The 19,624-nt window shown below is 53.1% G+C and overlaps 1 protein-coding gene across 7 annotated transcripts in view; it reads right to left on the bottom strand.

Moving 5' to 3' along the window:
* Nucleotides 1-685: 685 nt before the first annotated feature.
* The window catches only part of CCDC57 (coiled-coil domain containing 57), a 102,623-nt gene continuing 83,684 nt past the window's right edge, over nucleotides 686-19,624 (bottom strand). For 4 of the 7 annotated variants that reach the window (XM_027568139.2, XM_027568140.2, XM_027568137.2 and 1 more), the window contains one exon: nucleotides 17,171-18,789. In XM_027568139.2, coding sequence (XP_027423940.2) covers nucleotides 18,530-18,789 — 260 coding nt within the window. In that variant the 3' untranslated portion in view covers nucleotides 17,171-18,529. Of the gene's footprint in view, nucleotides 2,342-17,170; nucleotides 18,790-19,624 lie in introns of those variants that run through there. The other 3 variants (XM_027568138.2, XM_027568141.2, XM_027568142.2) reach the window with 3 other exon arrangements.

Below are 19,624 nucleotides of genomic sequence, written 5' to 3' on the forward strand. Positions count from 1 at the left end.
TTCACGAGCTCAGGACAGCACAGAACGGGACTGGCACGGTGAAACCAGACGCCACAGCTTCACTTGGCCACATGCTCCTGCCCCACAGTGCTCACCAGCCCCGTTAGGTCCCAGGGGCCACTCCGTGCTCCCCATCTTTCCCTTGGCATCCTTGTCACCGGGGGCTTCTAACTCCTGATAGCGGGCGAAAGGGCAGACCAGGAAGAGGTGGGAGAGTGCCCTAAGGTCCACCAGCTGAATTAATGTCCTGAACAACCTTCCCATGAATTTTTCTTTCTCTTCCAATTTAAGAATTTTTCAGATACCTTGAACCCCGGGCCAGGAGTCACTGGACCATGCTGCGTAACACTCCCAACTTTTGGTGACTTAAATTATCCCAGGCTCATTTCTTGCTGGTCAGTGGGGCTCTGCTCACTGCAGCCTGCCAGGGGCCCAGGTGATGGGGGCTGATCCCAGGCTGGGCCAACCTCGATGGAGGGCCTGGGTTTGCGCCCTAGAGGGAGGGCTGAGAGACTCGCTCATGGGCTCTGAAGTGCCTCTTGGAAAGTGACAAGGCATCTCTGCTCAGGTTTTCAGCTTAAGGGAGTCACAGAGCCATGCTTCACTTCTAAGGGCACACATCAGAAACAGCCGAGCACTGGGACCCCTGCCACCCCTCGGCAAAGCTGCCTCCAGGTTGCTGCTTCCTGGCACAGCGGGAATGGCCCACTGTTACCTCTGCAGCTCCTGGAAGCACAGCGTCCCCAGGCTGCGTACTTAGCCTGTGGCAAGGATGTCCCTCAGGCCCGTGTGCTGTCACATGGAGCACAGGATGGGACAGGAACCATTGCACATCACTGGGGCCTGTTCTGTGATCTCTTGGCCCTGCATCAGGCACATGCATGACCAGCAACACCACCACTACTGTTTGTAGTCTCTCCCCGTGATGAGCATCCTCATGTGCCCCTCACCTGTGAGCCAGGTAGGGAGAGGACATGGTGCACAGTTTACCTGAGGGCCAACAGAAGCCATGAAGGCTGCATGATGTGTGTGGATCAGCCTTCCCCCAGCACTCTCCCATCCTCCCGGAGAAGCGGTCTGCCTGGTTCCGGGAGAGCCGGCTATCCAGAAAGGGAAAGCCTCAGTGCGGAGGGCCCAGGCTGCCTGAGGGCACAACCACACTCTGCCTAGAGTGGGGACAGGCTGTCTCCATTTCTGAGCACTGTGGCGGGCAAGGAGTGCTCTCGCTCTGCCAACCAGGTGTGGACCCTGGGGGAGCAACAGGCTGGGGGCTCTGGGAGAGTAGTACAGCGCACGCCCTGGCCTCTCCCATGCTGACCCTCCCGAGACAGAAAATTGTGATCTTGAGCGTGAAGTTCACTGTAGAGCAAATCCACAAGTGTCAAGGATGTGTGGTTAGGATTTATGAGATGTTTTTCGGGTGGGGAAGTGTGGGTGTGGTTTTGTGGTACTTGGAGCAAGGGTATCAGGTGCCGGGCCGCAGGCATCTAGCTGTCAGGGATGCCTCACTACTGTCCTACGCAGTGGGGGGAGGGGTGCAGATGTGGAAGGCTCCAGACTGATCTGCTGGGTTGGTCTCACAGGGCCAATGAGCACTGGATGAGCACTGGAAGGGCCCCCCCCACCCCATCAGCTCCCTGACATGAGCAGGGGAGCAGGTGTGGCGGAGCCCGGGGAAGCCGCCTCTGGTCTGGCTGCTGGCTCACCCAGAACCCCAGTTCTCCCTTCTTCCAGGAGGTCCCCTCCCACGCGCAGCACTCTGTGGGGAAACGCCTACTTTGTGGGTGGGTGTTCTGCTCCCCGTGCCCCCACACCCTCATCAGGCTGCGCTGTGACCCCCGCCCCTGGGGGCCCTCCTGGCTTCCTTCCCCATGTCACTGGGGCGCTGTAGGAGAGGTCAGCAACTCCAGGGCCCAGCGAGAGCACCGGAGGCAGGGGCTTTAATGGCTCTGGGTCGGTCAGAGCCTGGGGAGGCCACTCTGCGGCTGTGTGCGCACACATGCACTTGCCCTCTCCTCGTGCACACGTGGGTGCTTGCACACGCACACCCCTGATGCATGGTGAAAGCGCAGGCCCCAAGCACCAACATGGGAGGGGAAGGGAAGGGCAAGGGCGTGGGAGAAGGAAGGCTCAAGAAGTCAGTCCTTCAAATTGTAGTTACGGATCTTGGGGGGCCACTGGCAGCCTTTAGTTTTTGCAGGGTGAGCCCTGGAGGGTCTGGTGGGCTTGGTCTTTGCCTGCGCTTCCATCTTCTTCCCTTCAATGGCAAAGGCTGCCCGTGTCCCCACAGGGCTCCTGTCCGGGTGTCCGAGGCTGTTGGCTGCTGGACGTGCCGTGAACTCTACCAAAGAACAGCAAGAGAAGGGCCTGTCACTGCACGAAGGGCAGGAAGGGGTGGGAAGCCTAGGCTCCCCGAGTATAAGCCAAGCGGCTGTGCCTCTGGCCTGCAGGACCCAGCAGCCCCACGCCCTGGCTCTTGTTCCAGAGCCTCGCAGGCCAGAGGTCCTTCCTGGGGGAGGTGCTCAAGGGCCGCAGTTGTGGCTTGGGGTCCCGGCACAGGAGGCCTCTGGGACACATGCTCTCCAGATGCACTGCAGGGCCTGGGCCTGCCCCTCCACTGGGCACTCTGGACACTTGGCCCTGAAAACGTCATTTCCTGCCGGGACCATTTTGTAATGGGTCCCCTGGGGGCGCCCAGGTTAATGGTTGACCCACAGCACGCCTCAGGCCCTTCCCCAGCTATCAAGCACCCTCTGTCTGCTGGCCGTACTCACCAGCACCCCCAGCTGCCCAGCAGCCCTGACATGTGTGTCCAGGCACAGGCCAAGGACCCAGGAGCCTGGGCCACATGCCGTACACGTGGGCCGACACTCAGGGACAGCCCTTCCAAAGCGGCCACCACGGTGTTTCTGAACTAGGGCGTGGGAGGAGACTTTCATTTTCCAAGCTTTTCTCTAGTTGCCAAGTTTTTAGAACTAGGAGTGTATTTCTTTTGTAAAAAACAAAACAAAACAAAAAAGATGTTATTAGGAAGCAGCTGTCAGATGCAAGGTCAGAGTGGCTCTCCCTTGGGGGTTGGCCCAGCAGGTAGGGCCGGGGTCTCTGGAGCCCCAGGAGGGTCCACACTGGATGGGAATGCCGCCCCAGAGAGTACAGACAGGGGAAGGTGGGGCCTGGCACCAGCATCTCACACACGAGACACACGGGTGACACGCACACCATGTGCCCGGCGTCTTGGAGCCGACCACCTGGGGCCTGGCCAGTACAGGGTGGCGTGCAGCACCGGTGGGGGACACCGCATGGCGGGAACCCACCCGGGCGAGGCCTGAGGACAGGCCGAAGGGACAGGAAAAGCCCTGTGCTTTGGAAAGCACGCACAGGTGGTGCACACTGTGGAGCTGGAGGTCGGCCATGTGTACCCGGGTCCCTGGCTCTCACCTTGGGCCTCTTCTGTCCTCGAGTACCTGGAACTGCTCCATTCCCTGCAGCCTCCTTGGGGTCACACAGCCTTAGGCCCCCCTCCTGTGCCCTTGGACCCAGTCCTGGCGCCCGGCCCTGCTCTCCTCCTATCGCCTAGGCTCCGAGCGCCAGGATCCTGGAGTGGGATGAGGTTGGTCCCTGGATGTCCCTGTTCCTCTCTGCGTCCGAGGAAGATGAGCCACGGCTGCATCTCCCTCATGAAGGAAAGGCCCGTGCCTTTGGTTCTCTAGCCGCAGACCAATTCGTCTTCCACACATGCTCTCTGGCCCGGTGTCTCTGGAAGCGGACCCTCAGGTCCTGACTTCCCATCAGCCCCATCCTGATAGCTAATGATATCTAGGCCCATCCTCTGCTTGCATGGTTCCCTTCTGGAAGGCAGCGGCCAGTGGGGAGGGGCAGGGTTGGGACCCTGACCCCACAACGTGAGGGACTGGCCCTCTTAGGGATTCTGTGGGCCTGGCCTGAGTCCACCCTCGCAATCCGCTGCTGCCGGGGTGGGGGTAGGGGAGAAAGTGAGGCTCGGGAAGGAGGAAGAGCCTAGGCCCTGAGGCCCTGTGCTTGGGGGGCCATGCTCCCCGTAAGGCTTGCAGTGGGAGCAGGGCCCCTGAAGGAAGGCAGCTGTGGGGTTTCAGGGGTTTCTGGCTCCGGCAGAGCCATCCCTGAGGAGGTGGCCTACTGCCCCAGGGCAGGGGCAGTCCTGGCTCAGGCATGAAGCTGGACGGGTCAGGCCTGCTTCCCCCCCCCACCGCCACCCCCCCACCACACGCACGCTGTGACCCTGATGTGTGTTTTCCCTGGCTCACCTGAGATGTGCCCTCCTCGCTCAGACCAGCGGCTGGTTTGTAGCAGTGGTACACCCTCCACCACTCTGCCCTTCCTGGCCCCCGCCTGACCCGCTCTGCAGAGCCCAGCCTGGGCTCTTTGTGCACTGCGTTCTGATTAGGTTTCCGGAAAATCATTTGTGCACAGGACTTGCCTCCTGCATGTTGCTGGTCCAGCTCCGCCATGCCCAAGGCCTCGCAGCTATGAACCTGAAAGCAGGAACCCGCTGTCTGTCTCAGGGTTTCCCAGGGCTCTGGGAGTGGTCCCAGCTTCCTGGTGACTTGGTGCTACTGCTCAGCCCCTTCTGACTTGGGGAGGCTGCCTGCTCTGGGGAGCAGGTCAGGCTGCCCCTGGCTGTCAGGGGGCCCTAAGCACATGTTGCCTGGGCCTCTGAAAGCTGTTGGGGACACAGAGCCCATGCCGGCCCCGACTCTCCAGAGCCTTCCCTGGAGCTGCAGGGGCAGCTCAACTCTCAGGTCCCTGCTGTGGTCTTGGGCACGAGGGACAAGGCCTCCCCAGGCTCACTGCAGCCTCGGCTGGTGCAGCCAGCCCTTCTGTCTCCCCTCCTTCCATCCTGGGTGCTGACGGGCATTGCTTCCACTGAAGCCTCTCTCCTGCTTCCAGGGGAGCCCCTCATGCCCCTGGGTCCAGCCCTTCTCAAGTGAGAGGAATTATACCCTCACCTTGCCTTGCCCCTCATCCCAACCCCCATTTTCTTTCCCCTTAAGTAGGCTCCAGGCCCAGCGTGGAGCCCAGCCTGGGGCTTGAACTCACGACCCCGAGATCAAGAGCTGAGCTGTGATCAGGAGTCGGACTCTTAACTGACGGAGCCACCAGGCGTCCCCCAAACCGCTTTTTGGTTAATGGTTATGAATTAGATTATGTCAAACTCCCCAGAACCTTCCAAGGCCTCCCACCATGGTGGAATGGAGCCCAAGCCTTCAGCATCTACTGGATATGGAGTGGCCTCACCCCCTAAAAGCCCATACGCCCCGAGTCTCCAGAAGCTGCCAGGTACTTCCCAGAGCCCCGAGCTTGCCTGGAGTGACCCTGCAGGGAGCCGCTGTCCGCCCTTGGTGCAGAGGCTCTGGGTGGACGTTCCTCGGCATGACTGTACTCAGCAGGGTGGAGCGGAGTGAACAGCGAACCCCCGATCCCTCAGGGCCCCTCAGGCTGTTCCTGGCCTCGGGCTGCGGGCACTGACTACAGACCAGTCCCCTTGTTAAACATACCGGGGTCACTGCTCTGCCCCCTCCTCCCTCAGGTTGATAACCCAACACCAACCCTTAGTCACTCCTTCCTAATATCATTTTCAGGGGTACCCCTCCCTGGCTCTGAGCTCACCCAGGCTTGTCTGCTGGTGCCTCTCGGTGTGGTTCTGCCCCGGGTCTCAAGAAGTGGGCAGCAGGGAGCACCCTGGGGCCCTAAGGAAGGGAATTTAGGGGAAATACTCTGTGGGTACCGGCCTTGAAGAGGGGCCGGCTCTACCCTCGTCTGGGGCTGCCTTGTCCAAGGTGGGCAGGCAGAACCTGGAGAGCGGGTCCTGCCCTCCACCTGGACTCTGCTCCTTCTCTGGGCCCCGAGGCTTGGCTCTACAGGAAAGAGGAGCTGACAGAGGAAGAGGTGGGGTGGGCAGACTGCAGGGGTGTGGGTGCGGGGGTGGGGGGGGCAGAGCCAGGACAGTGAGAAGTGCAGGTCTGGAAAGGGCAGAGAGTGATGGCCAGGCCACTCAGCCTGGCCTGGCTGCCCCTTTGGAAGGCAGAGGTGATGGGGGGAAGAAGTCCCCGGGCCCCAAAAGGGAAAGAAGGTGCAGTGGGCAAGCTGGGGGTCAGTGTGAATGGGCTTCGGGACCCTGGGCTGCATTCAGATAGCCATCCCGTGAGGCGCTGGGTGGAGATGGCAGGAGGCCACAGGGGAGCAGATGGGGCGAGGTGGGTTCTGACCTGCCTCCTTTTCACAGATCTAAGCCTACAAGCTAGACAAACAAGGTAAGATTCACGAGAGATGCATGTCAAGAAGGGACCATGGCCGATGCACTCGGGGCAGCCAGGCAGGCTCGCTGCTCAGGTGGCCAGCAACCCTCCCGCTGGGGCTGCCCATCCTCAGGCCCTTGGCCACGTGCCGTGATGAGCGCTCTCTGCCTCTCTTGGCGGATGGGCAGCTGTGAGGGACTGAGGCAACACTCCTTTTTCACGAGAACAGGGCCCCTTGGGAGGGCTGCCCATTGGCCATGTGCACACAAGCTGCCCATCTTGCTCAAGGCACTGAGCCACTCCGGCCAGAGGCCTCCCTACACCAGACCCTGAAATTGCTCTCTGGAGGGCTGGTGAGGGCCTTTGGGACCCCACGGGCAGCTTTCGGGGACCTCAGAAGGAGAGGCGAAGGGACAGAAGGCCGACATCCCAACGGCGGAGGTGCCAACAGCGTGGGGGGTGCCCGCGCAGGCAGAGCCCGCCCCCAGGCTCTGTGACATGGCTTGCCACTCCTGCACTGCTCCCTGTCTGGGCTCAGCCCACGTGGGGCGTGGGAGGCCTGAGGTGGCTCCCTGGGGGCCTTTCCCTTCAGAAGGGCTGACCACGCGAGGACACGTGTCTTGTGTGCCGAGGCCTGATGCGGCGCGGGCATGGCTCTAAGCAAAGCTGTCTGCACACAGACCCACCTCAGCCTCCCCGGGCCGTGGGGACCCCCGACACCCTCAAAGGGGCAGTGGTTAACTTTGCTCCAAAGGTGAGGAGCACTATGAGCCCTGGAGGCTGTCCGGAGGGAGCCAAAGCCAGTAAGCCAGGCGGAGACTGCTGTATCACGAGCGGGACCACGGCGCTGGCGCACGCTCCCGACCCCTTCTGGAAGCGCGGCCGAGAGCAGGCTTGGCGCCCCTCTGTGGCGATGCTGCGGCTGGCAGAGGGCTTCGCAGAGTCCACAACAAACCTGATGAATCTCTGCTGCCTGTTCCATCTCCTGCCTGGCCTGACTGAAACGTAAGCCTGCAAGAAGTCTGCTGCCTAGGGCGCCTGGGTGGCTCAGTTGGTTAGGCGACTGCCTTCGGCTCAGGTCACGATCCTGGAGTCCGGGGATCGAGTCCCACGTCGGGCTCCCTGCTCAGCGGGGAGTCTGCTTCTCCCTCTGACCCTCCCCCCTCTCGTGCTCTCTCTCTCTCTCAAATAAATAAATAAAATCTTAAAAAAAAAAAAAAGTCTGCTGCCTAGAAGCACCCCTGCCCACATGAAGCCTGGGGCTCTGAGATGCCGCTCCGCGCCCAGCCAGGAGCCCGTGGGCAGGCGTGCGAGGCGGGAGGCCCCCCGGCGGAGGCACCGTGGACAGGCCGGCAGACGGTGGGGCTGCACAGACCGGCACAGGGAACTGGCCAGCTGGGGGCGACCAGCCCAGGGTCTCGGGCTCCCCGGCAACACCTGCTCACACTGGCCTGGAGAAGGGTCCGCCTTGGTCCTGGCCCACTGACCACTCCCTGGACAGTACGGCAGAGGCTCAGCCCTTGTGAGACAGGACTGCCCTCCTGCCCCTGGGGACTCTCAGGGTGGACACTTCCAGAACAGGCTCCTGGCTCCTGTACAAGAACGGGGGCTGGCTGCAGGGCCTGTGGTCACCACGTGGATGCCCTGGCAGGGTCACTCTGCATCTCAGAGATGAAAGTTCACAACAGAAAATGCAACAGGGAAGGGCACCTGGGTGATGCAGCTGGTGAAGCGTCTGACTCTTGGTTTCAGCTCAGGTCATGCTCCTAGGGTCCTGGGATTGAGCCCCACTGTCTCGGGCTCCCTGCTCAGCAGGGAGTCTGCTTCTCCCTCTGCCTCTCCCTACCGCTCCTGCGCTCATGCTCTCTCTCTCTCTCTCTCTCAAGTAAATAAATAAATCTTTAAAAGAAGTGGAGAGAGGCAAGTGCAGGAGGAGCTGCGGCAGACCTGCGTGACAGGGACATCAACACAACAGAGCCCCCAGCCTCCCCAACACGGAGTGTCAGATGCTGTTGCTGTGCCCGTGGCAGGGGCGCATGCGGGGCTGCAGGAGCTGGGCTGGGGGTCAGAGAGACGACCCGAGGACAGAGTCAGAACGTGGAGCTGGTACCACAGCAGAAGCCACCCCGACTTGTCCGATGGAAAGCAGGAGTGTGGAAAAAGGAAGCCGAAAGTAAGGAGTACAGGAGAATTAATCCCAGACATAGGACTATAATAAATATGAAGGAGTTACGCTCACCAGTGAAGACAAAACATCCTCAGATTGGGTTAAAAACCTCCAAGATCCCACAAGATATTGTGTAGAGGACCCATTTAAAATAAAAGACACACGGGCACCTGGGTGGCTCAGTCGGTAAAGCGTCTGCCTTTGGCTCAGGTCGTGATCTCGGGGTCCTGGGATCGAGCCCCGCATCGGGCTCCCTGCTCAGCGGGGAGCCTGCTTCTCCCTCTCCCACTCCCCCTGCTTGTGTTCCCTCTCTCGCTGTGTCTCTCTCTGTCAAATAAATAAAATCTTAAAAAAAAAAGTATTAAGAAATTGAGATGGCATTCAACAATTCTCTTCCCAAAGGCCCCTGGCTCAGGTGGCTTTACAGGTGGTTCTGCTGAATTTTCACTTCATTTCTCTTATTCAAATTATTCAGAAAAGTAAAAAAGAATGGAAGATGCCCAGCTAATTTTATTCCCAAACCATACAAGGACAACACAAGAAAAACTTACAGGCCTATTTAACTTGTAAATATAGTTGTAAAAACGATATATAAACATCAAATCAAATCAGGCAGGTATTAAGAATACATCATTATCAAGAAAAATCTATCTCAGTAACGCAAGGCTGGCTTCTTTGCAGAAAATCTACCACCATATTTACCACATCAAAAAATGGAAAGAGAAAAAAAATCATGTCTGTCATAATCAATGCAGAAAAAAACTGATAAGGTTTAACACCTATTTGTGATGAAAACTCTTAGTAAATCCAGAATATAAAGGAAATTTTTAATTTGATAGAGGGTATATTTTCAAAACACAGCAATCATGCATATTTAGTGGAAAAGCCAGCCTCATTGCCTCCAGGTTTGTGAGTGGATGAGATGCCCACCATACGACGGCTGTGGGGCCCAGCCAACTCTACAAGGAAAGAAAGAGAAATCAGGAGCATAGGCTTTTCGGGGGGAAGAAAGAGACAGCCGTCGCTTGAAGATGACTTAGTGATGTACTTAGGGAAGACAAGCTGCTGACCGCTGGAATGAGTGTGGGAGCTCAGCAATGGGGTGAGTAGGCCGACCCACCGACCCTGGGGAACTTCCCTCTGGAACGGCAACCACCTCGTAAATATAATAAAGAAACAGCCAGAAAACTCCAAGCGGGATGGCTGCCTGTTTCGGGAGTGACCTGGCCCCTTTGCTCCACAGCGTCTGTGGCTGGCTGGGGGCCTCCTGGCGGCCTTTCCCTGGCAGAGGTAAATGAGTGTGACAGAGATCTGCAGCCTTCTCCAGAGACGAAAGAGCCCCTGAGACGAGAAAGCGGATGTCACACCTGAAACTAATAGGAAACTGTGCCAATTATACTTCAATAAAAAAAGAGAGGGAGAGAGAGAAAACGGAAGTAGGTTAGTTCTATACCCGGGTTTAATGTTTTTTAAAGCTGCAGTACTGTGTCTTCACCCTTGCCGGCTCCTTCCAAGAAGCCCGGGGGCCCCGCTGGGAGGACACGGACTACTATAATGGCCTCTCCCAGGAGCTCCTAAGTTCCACGGTGCAGAATAATTAAGAGAGCCGAGTAAATTGGTAACAAATTACTGGGATCCTCTGAGGACCTGCAGCGACCTCGAATGGACGCCGGCTGACAGCAGTGTCTTTCTCCAGGGCAGGAGAGAGACAGACCACACAGAGCAGAACACTGACGCCTGCCAGGAAACTTCACTAGACCACCGCTGCTCCTTATTGAAAAAAGTGCTTTTATTGACTTCTAACTTACATGCAATAAAAGGCACCCATTTTGGAATGTACGTTTCAATGGCTTTCAGAACACGTATGCATCTATGTGTTTGGAACATTTTCATCACCCCACAGCCCCATGCAGGCACTGCCCTGCCTTCTGTCACTACGGACCAGACAGGGCTCTTCCAGAGTCTCACATAAATGGAATACACTACACCAGGCACTTTTTGAAGTCTGCTTCTCCCAGGAACCAAAGAAACGTTTCCTGAGATTCACTCATGCTGTTACGGATACCCCAACTCTTTTACTTGTGGAGTAGTGTTCCGTCACACGGCTGTGTAGTACTTTGGCCTCCCCTTCGTCTGTGGGCGGATCTTTGCGTTGCCCCCTATTTGGGCATGAACTGCTATAAACATGCACGCTAAAGTCTTTGGGCGCGTGAATGTTTCTTTCTTTTTTTTAAAGATTTAATTAATTTATTTATTTGAGAGAGAGAGCGTGCACAGAGGGAGGGGCAGAGGAAGAGGGACAAGCAGACTCTGCGCTGAGCACGGAGCCTGACGCGGGGCTCACTCCCACCACCCCGAGACCGGAGCCGAAATCAAGAGTCAGATGTCTAACCCACTGAGCCACCCAGGCGCCCCAGCATGGATGTTTCCATTTCTCCTGCACAGTAACCTCGAAATCGAAGGGCTGGGTTGTGTAGTAAGTATGTGTTTAATTTTTTAAGAAACTGCCAAACCATTTCCCAAAGTAGCGGCACCACATAGCACCCCCCGGCGCCCCCTAAGTGTGTGTGCAAGTTCCCATTGCTCCACACTTTCACTACCATTCGATACTGTCAGGTCTTAAAATTGTTTTGGTCATATGAGCATGTAGGGGCATGTCGCTGAGCTTTAGACTTGCATTTCCCTGATGACTAATAATTGTTGAGCATTTTTGTGGGCTTATTCTCCATTTAATTATCTTCTTTTGTAAAGAGTCTTTTCAAGTATTTTGGCTCTTTTCTCTTGTGTGTATTTGTGTCTCATTATGGACTTGTAAAGTTCCTTATATATTCTGGGTGCAAGTCCTTGATGCGCATTCCCAGCCTGTGGCTTACTTTCTCATGTCTTCACCGCATCATTGGAAAAGTGGAACTCTGCATTGTCCATGGAGTCCAATCTATCAGAAAGTACCAAGTACCATCCAAGTATCAAAAAGTACCTAGGGTACTTTTTGTACCCTAAGGAATCTCTGCCTATCCAAAGTCACAACATTTTTTCCTGTGCGTTCTAGAAGTTTTATAGTTTTAGCTATGTTTAGGCTTATGATACATTTTTGAATTAATTTCTGTATTTAATAATAAGGGTAGGGTTGAAGTTCATTTTGTTCCCATATGGATGTGTCCTTGTGCCCGCACAATTTGTTGAGTAAGCTGTTCTTTCTCCTTAAATTACCATAGAACCTTTGCATTAACTGAACAATTAGTTAACGTGTGTATGTGTCCATTTTCGTTGCACACTCTACCTTCATAGTAAGTCTTACAATTAGATAAAATCCTTCGACTTTGTTCTCTTTTGAGGCCGCTTTGGGTATTCTATATCCTTTGCATTTCCATGTAAATTTTAATTTTTGATTTCAATTTTAAAAGCCTGATGGGATTTTGATTGGGATTGTGCTAAACCTGTAGATACATTTTGGAAGAAATGACATCTTAACATTGAGTCTTCCAGTCCATGAGGATGGTATACCTCTCCATTATTTAGGTCTTAGGTTTTCTCTGCAGTGCACAGACTATGCATATCCCTAAGAATTTCATGGTTTTGGATGCTATTGTAAATGGTATTTTTATTGCAGTTTCCAATTCTCATTGCTATGTATTGAAATACAACTGATTTGGCATATTGACCTTGTATTCACCTTGTCCTGGAACTTTGCTAAAGCTACTTTTTAGTTCTAATAGTCGTGTTTTTTTTTAAGGTTCCTTAGGATTTTTTATGTACTAGATCAGGTGGTATGTGAATAAAAGCCATATTTATATATTTACAGTTTTACTTCTGTGGCAATCTGTATGTCCCCCCTGCCATGTTTGTTCTTGCTTTATGCCGAGGTCGGGACCGGCAGCGCCATGCAGGTGGACGTGGTCAGAGTGGGCACTGCCTTCACCCTCAGGGAGACGCCAGCTGTGGGTTTTCTGCAAGCGTGGAAGTTCCCCTCCACCCCTGATGGGCCAGGCTTCCCTCTCCTCTTCTGGCCTCCTCACATTTCCATTTCTTTTTTAATCAGTTTTGGTAACTTTGGTCTTCCAGAGACTTTGCCATCTTGTGTAGGTCGAGTTGCCAAACTGCTGGCAGGTAGTGTCATTCCCCAGTATTGTCTCCCCGGTATCTACAGGACCTGCAGCAACGCCCCCCCTTTCATGCACACTACTTGCACAGCCTCTCGTTTTATTTGGGTCGATAGTGCAGATGTTTGCCAATTTTGTTGGTATTTTTCAAAGAATCAGGTTTGTGTCCTGTAGGATTTTTCTTTACTATTTCATTGTTCCCCACTTTCATCTTTACTATTTTCTCCTTCTATGAACTTTGAATTTAGTTTGTTCTTACTTTTCTAGCCTTTTTTTTTTTAATTTTAGAGATGGGGGAGGGGCAGAGGGAGAGAGAGAATCTCGAGCAGGCTCCACACACAGCGTGGAACCTGACACGGGGCTCGATCTCACCACCTCGAGATCATGACCCGAGTTGAAACCAACTAAGCCACCCAGGCGCCCCTTATTTTTCTAGCTTTTTAAGGTGGATCAGGTAGATGACTGATTTTAGAACAGTGTTCTTCTCTCGTGTAAGTATTTGAAGGCTTAAGTTTCCAAGTGCTACTTTGTGATTTCTTCTTTGACCCATGAGCATTCTTTTTTTTAATTTTTTGGATATTTTTTCTTTTTTTAAAAAAAGGTTTTTTACTTATTTATTTGACAGAGAAAGACACAGCAAGAGAGGGAACACAAGCAGGGGGAGTGGGAGAGGGAGAAGCCGGCTTCCCGCTGAGCAGGGAGCCCGATGCGGTCCTGGGACCATGACCTGAGCCGAAGGCAGACGCTTAACCGACTGAACCACCCAGGTGCCCCCTTTTCCTGAGAAGTTTTAAACTTCAAGTGTTTACAGCTCTTGTATTAGGAACATACACACTGGGGATGGTTGCATCTTCCTGATTAACTGACTTGTACGCCATCATGAAATGTACCTCTTTATCTTAGGTTCACATTCTCTGTTGGGAAGTCTACTTTGCCTGACATTAAATAGCCATCCAGCCTTCTTCATCTGTGTTTTTACTGTATTTAAAAGCGGGTTTCTTGTAGACAGCACACAGTTGAGGCCAGCCTTCTGCTGCCAGTCGGCTTTTTAATGCAATATTTAGACCATTACATTTTTTTTTAAGATTTTATTTATTTATTTGACAGAGAGAGACACAGCGAGAGAGGGAACACAGGCAGGGGGAGTGGGAGAGGGAGAAGCAGGCTTCCCGCTGAGCAGGGAGCCCGATGCGGGGCTCGATCCCAGGACCCTGGGATCATGACCTGAGCCGAAGGCAGACACTCAACGACTGAGCCACCCAGATGCCCCTAGACCATTACATTTAATATAATTATCAACATGATTGGTTTTAAATGTACCCTCTTGCTAAATTGCTAATTGTTTTCTCTTTCCGATCTGTCCTTTGTTCCCTTTTCCCTCCTGGGGCTACTTTTGGGTTGATGGTTCTCACTCCATTGGATCAACACCAATGCACCACTGGTTATACTTTGTTACTGTTTTTTGATGGCTGTTCTGTGGTTTACAATGTGCACTTTTAACTCACCTCACTGGGCTGTGGCACTGCACAATGACACCTTTGAGAGCCTCACAAGCGTATACTTCCTTTTCCCCTTCCCACCACGTATGCCATTTTTGTCACCCCTTTTACTTCTACGCATATCACAGGCTCCATAATACACCGTTAATATGTGCATTTTAAATAGTCGGTTAGCATTTAAGGAAAAAAGTAAGCCTGTCCTCTACCTGCAGACCTGCCCGTCTGCCTGTCTGCATTATTCTCCGCTGACCCACGTTTCCATCTGGCATCATTTTCCTTCAGCCTGAAGAGTGTCCTCTAATATTTTGGGTAGTGCGCGTTGGTTGGTAAGGTGAATTCTATCACATTTGTCTGTCTGTAAAAGCTTTTATTTTGCCTTAATTTTTGGAGGATATTTTTGCTAGACATAGAATTCCATTTTGACGGCTTTTCTTTCAGTACTTTAAATCTGATAAGACTTTGTTTTCTGGCTTTTGCAGTTTCTGAAGAAAAGTCTGGCATAATTCTCTCTTTGTTCATCTCTATGTACTGTGTCCTTTATTTTTCCTTTGACTGCTTTTAAGATTTTCTTTGTCACCGATTTTAAGAAACTTGGTAACAATACTCCCTGGGTTGCACATGCACACATGTATTTAGCCAGCTGCTTGGGGTAGCTGAACTTGGATCTGTGAATTAAGAGTTTGCATCAAATTTAGGGGGAAATCTGGTCTTTTTTCTTTTTTTTTTTTTAGACAGAGCAAGTACACAAGTGGGAGAGAGAATCTCTAGCACACCCTGCGCTCAGCATGGAGCCTGACATGGGGCTTGATCTCATGACACCAAGATCGTGACCCGAGTCGAAATCAAGAGTCAGACGCTTAACTGACCAAGCCACCCAGGCGCCCCTAGTCATAATTGCTTGAAATGCTTTTTCTCCCCCCTGTTCTCTCCCCCTTCCGTTAGACTGATGGACACTGTCTGTCAGGAGGCCAAGGCTGTTTTCTCTCCCCTTTGCTTCTCTCTTTGTGCATCATTTAGGACAGATTCTGTTGCTATGTCTTTGAATTTTCCGTTTTTTCCTTCTACCATCTTTATTCTTGGGTTAATCCCATCCAATGAGCTTTCCTTATCAAATATTATAGTTTTCATCTCTAGAAGTTTTGTTTGGTACTTTTCATATTCTCAATTCTTCTCATTACTTACATGTTTTTCTTTAAATACTTGAATATAGTCATTCCAGTTCTTTTAATGTCTTTGTCTGCCTGTTCCCTCATTTCTGTTATGTCTAGGCCTCTACTGACTGATTTTCCTCTTGCATATGGATCACATTTTCCTGCTTCTTCACATGTCTTGTAATTTTTGATTGGGCGTTGTAATATTTTCTTGAAAAAAAATTTTTTAGAGTGTTGGGTTTTATTTTGGTAGGCAGTTAGTTTCCTTGATTCATCATTTCAAAGACTGTTTTAAAACTTTCTTTTATGTTTATTTATTTATTTTTGAAGATTTTATTTATCTGACAGAGAGAGACACAGCGAGAGAGGGAACACAAGCAGGGGGAGTGGGAGAGGGAGAAGCAGGCTTCCCGCGGAGCAGGGAGCCCGATGCGGGGCTCGATCCCAGGACCCTGGGACCATGACCTGAGCCGAGGGCAGACGCTTAACGCCTGAGCCACCCAGGCGCCCCTGTTTTCAAACTTTTCTCGTGTAAGTCTATGTGGAGCTTCTCTCCGGGGATACCTAGCTCTCCTGCTGACTTCTCTGGGAGGGAGGCCGTCATGGGGACCCATCGCTCTGACTGAGTACCTCCCTGCTCTCTGGAGGCTCTGGACATGGTTCAGCTTACAAGCTGCCCGCCTCTCCTCTGCCTGGGGCTGTGGAGCTTCGGGCGGTACGTCTCTGGGCTAGTGCGCAGCGAGGACTCAAAAAACGCCCCCGCAGGTTTCTGGAGCTCTCTTCTGTGTGCTCTCCTTTCTGGACTCTGTCCTGCAACTGCCAGCCCCTTCTGCCTTCCCGAACTCCAGTTCCCATTTTCCCAACTCTGTAAGGCTGCTGAGTTCTGTCTGGCCTCCCCCTCCCTATGCCTGCAGCCCAGAAATTGCCTTCAGGCAGAAAGCTGGGGGGGATCCTGGAACTCACCTCATTTGTTTTCCTTTTTTCAAGGACCACGGTCCTGTGCTATCGACCAGTGGCTTCATATACTCTGTCCGACTTTCTAGTGGTTTACGGAGGGACATGAAAGTCTAGTCCATAAAACAGCCTCGCCAGAAGCGGAAGTGAGCACGAGCCATGCTGTGGCCCCAGAATACTTACCACTGAAGAGTAAGCCGGTTTGGCTATTTCTTCAAGTATTTACTTTGGTGTGGAAGTTCCTTCTATATAAACTTTTCCCCAAAGTGGCATAATTGTTTCATCACCGTGCCTTCAAGAGGAGAGCTAACAGAGACCTACTTCACCACTGCTTTTCAAAAAGGTTACAGGACACTCTGCACTTCTTAGAGTGTCGGCTGTAATGATTAGCACAGGCAGGAAGCTGGAGTTGCTCACCCAGTTCAGGACACAGCACGGCTCCCTCCTCTGACAGAACACTGGTTCTGGGATTTCTTTAGCTGTGATTACAACGGTGCTGAGAGGCAGCACACACCAACCCACAACAATTTCACGGGTGTGCTAGGCCCTCGCGTTCAGTCCCGTCTGAGAGTGGTGACAGGCAAAACCAAGAGGGTAGAGGTGCTGAGCAACAAGAGGGCAAGACCCCCTGCCCCCTGGCGTCCTCCACCCTAACAGTCACAGTGCTGAAGGAGCTTCCCGGCTCTCGTGGACAACTCCCGCCCCCATGTGCCTCGCGAGGCCTCTCTGTGGCAGTGGCCAGTGAGAATGAGCGCTGAGCCCTCCAGTGGGAGGCACTCCACCCTGCTAGTAGCTTGGGTTCCCAGAGCCCAGCCAATGAGCCCTGCCTGGGGATTGCAACACGACAAGTTTCTGGTGCAGAGGACAGCCCTCCCTGGCTCTAGCTGGCCTCCTTCCCTGCGGCCTAGGCTGCTGGTCTCTGCGCCGGGTCTCACAAGGCTCTCCGAGGCCTGTCTGTCTCACTGATGCTCACATTCTAGTAAGGTTCTCAGACCCAAGGGGAGCTCCCTGGTTAGTGCACAGGTGTGAGGACCACATGGGAAGAACAGAATGTATTGTTCCAGGTGAGTTTACAATGGAATCACAAGACTTTCTCTGAGGTCGCCTCTGCTGTGTGATTCTAACCTTTTCTTCCTTATCCCAAATCCATATCACAAGTTAGCCGTCACTCAAACACAGTGCCGGGCCATCAGCCTGTCCTCCGGTGCTCAAACCCTGGGTTTCACAAGAAACACAAAAGCAACTGTGGGGAAGCCAGGTGGTAACATTCTTCTTCTTTTATTTATTTACTTATTTTGTTATTATGTGATGTTAATCACCTTACATTACATCATTCGTTTTTGATGTACTGTTCCATGATTCATTGTTTGTGCATAACACCCAGCGCTCCACGCAATTATTCTTGGTCTTGGGAGCATACAGACGAGGTAACTAAGGTCCCATGTTTCCAGTATGTTTTTATGACTTCAGACCGGGGCTGGGCTGGCAGAGCCACACCTGAACCAATCTGATTTCAGAGGAAGGTCCAAAACACTGCTCCTGAGTCCATGCACCCTTCCAGGGAAGGCACGGGACAGCCTCCACTCAAGAGCACGAGACGCCAAGAGGGGGACAGACAGGGCAGCGTGTCCTGGGGTCCCACTCAGCCCCACTCAGAGGCAGGTGACACACTGCAGGACGGACGCAAGGACAAGCCCAGGAGGGTCTGGTGTGTTTGCCCTGCAATAACATGCAGGAACCTACGGTGACTCTCCAGTGAAGAGAAGCCCAGTTTTACCAGCAGTCACCAGATTCCGAGTCTGGGGAGGAGCTTTGCCAGAGGCTGGACTTCTCTCTGGAGCCCACCTGGCTAGCCGATCCAGGTCACTGTAGCATTTTCTCTGTCTTTTTCTCAACCATGTAAAATCATGGACACAGTTCCTAGCTGAAGGGCCACACATCACTAGGCATGGCTGAGTCTGGCTCACAGAAGTGTGTAGCTCACAAACTGAGCTGTAATTCGGCCCACATTTTGTTTTGATTTTTTAATTATTTGCCAATATTCTAAAATGAAAACATTCTATATAAAAAACAAGATTTCCAGCTTCTCTTGAAAAATGGGAAGATCTGGCTCGTTGGACCATCTGCCATTGAGGAGCAACTGTAGGATGGCATCATCTGCTAGAAAGAGCCAGCCTGCCAGGCCATCAGCATCCCCACACAGAGTACTGCCTGGTGGTTAGCACAGCCCCTGGAGGTCTTCACGCTGCCATCTGGGGCCTGGTGCCCATGGGCACTGTGTCTGGGACTCTTCTCAGCCAGTGGGCTCAAGGTCCGGAGTACAATGGCTTGGACTCTGATCCTAATCTGCTGACTGGGAGCTGTGAGACCTTAGGGGAGCAACCTAGCATCTCTGGGCCCAGGTCTCTTCATCGGAACGCAGAGCCCCGGCCTCCGAGCTCCAAGAGCTGCTGAGAAAGGGACCCACTGCAGAGAGGCGCACGCCAGTTCTCCGTGGCGCTGGCAGAGGCTCCAGAAACGTTTGGGCCATGAACACGAGGTAGCTGGTTTTGTTTTTATCTGGATCATTGATTAAGAACAGCCTGGCAATGTGGTTATCTGATTTAGGTGTCATCTCTGTAGAGAGATCTGTATGGAAATATTCTTACGACACAGGATTTAAAATTAATTTTGGATTAGTAGCCAGTTGACAGCATCAGGCATACCCTTTTAACATTTTATGCAACCCTTTTTAAAGAGAAAAACATTTAATTTCGGGAAACACTAATGTAATTTTCAAAAGAACAATAATTTAAAGAAAAAAAAAACCCACCCACATTGTACCCTTTAAAAGTTGGAGCCCTTTATCCCTCCTCATTTTGATCCCCTTGGGGGACCCCCTTGGGGGACCCCCTTGGGGGCAGCAAGGGAAGGAGGCTGAGAGTCGGGTCCTCTCTCTGGGGAGCAGTGAGTGCACCGTGGGACCTTCTCAGACCCCGTGGGAGACACCAGGGGAGCTCCATCCACCAGCACCCAAGGTGCCACCGAGCCGCTCAGAACAGGACGGGCCCTGAGTGGGTGGGGCCTTCGGGGCAGAGCCCGCCTCCGTCTCTGGAGGAGGGTGACCCCACAGCTACATTCCTCAGGTGCTGCGGGCCATTATCCGTGTGACCTCTGGGACAGCCTCGGCCCTTCCCCCAGCTGCACGCCCCGTTCAGGCCAGGCCTGTCCCCTGTGGAACTCCAGCAGTGCAGCACAGGGAGGACTGGCCCTTGGGCCCTCTGGCTAGAGGCTACCTGGCCTTGGGTGGGCACTCAGTGTCCTGCGCCTCAGCTTCCTCACTTGAAAATGGGACAGCAGTGGTCCTGCAGATTGGCTTACTCCTGGAGGGGGTGAAGCAGAGACAGCTCACCCCATTCAGGTAACACTCATTTGTAAAAACAGATCTGCAGCCCGCCCCCCGCCCCCGCACTGCCTGCTTCCTGAGCAGGGGCAGAGT

This window comes from Zalophus californianus, chromosome 16 (assembly GCF_009762305.2).
Source record: "Zalophus californianus isolate mZalCal1 chromosome 16, mZalCal1.pri.v2, whole genome shotgun sequence".
NCBI classification, from domain to species: Eukaryota; Metazoa; Chordata; class Mammalia; order Carnivora; family Otariidae; genus Zalophus; species Zalophus californianus.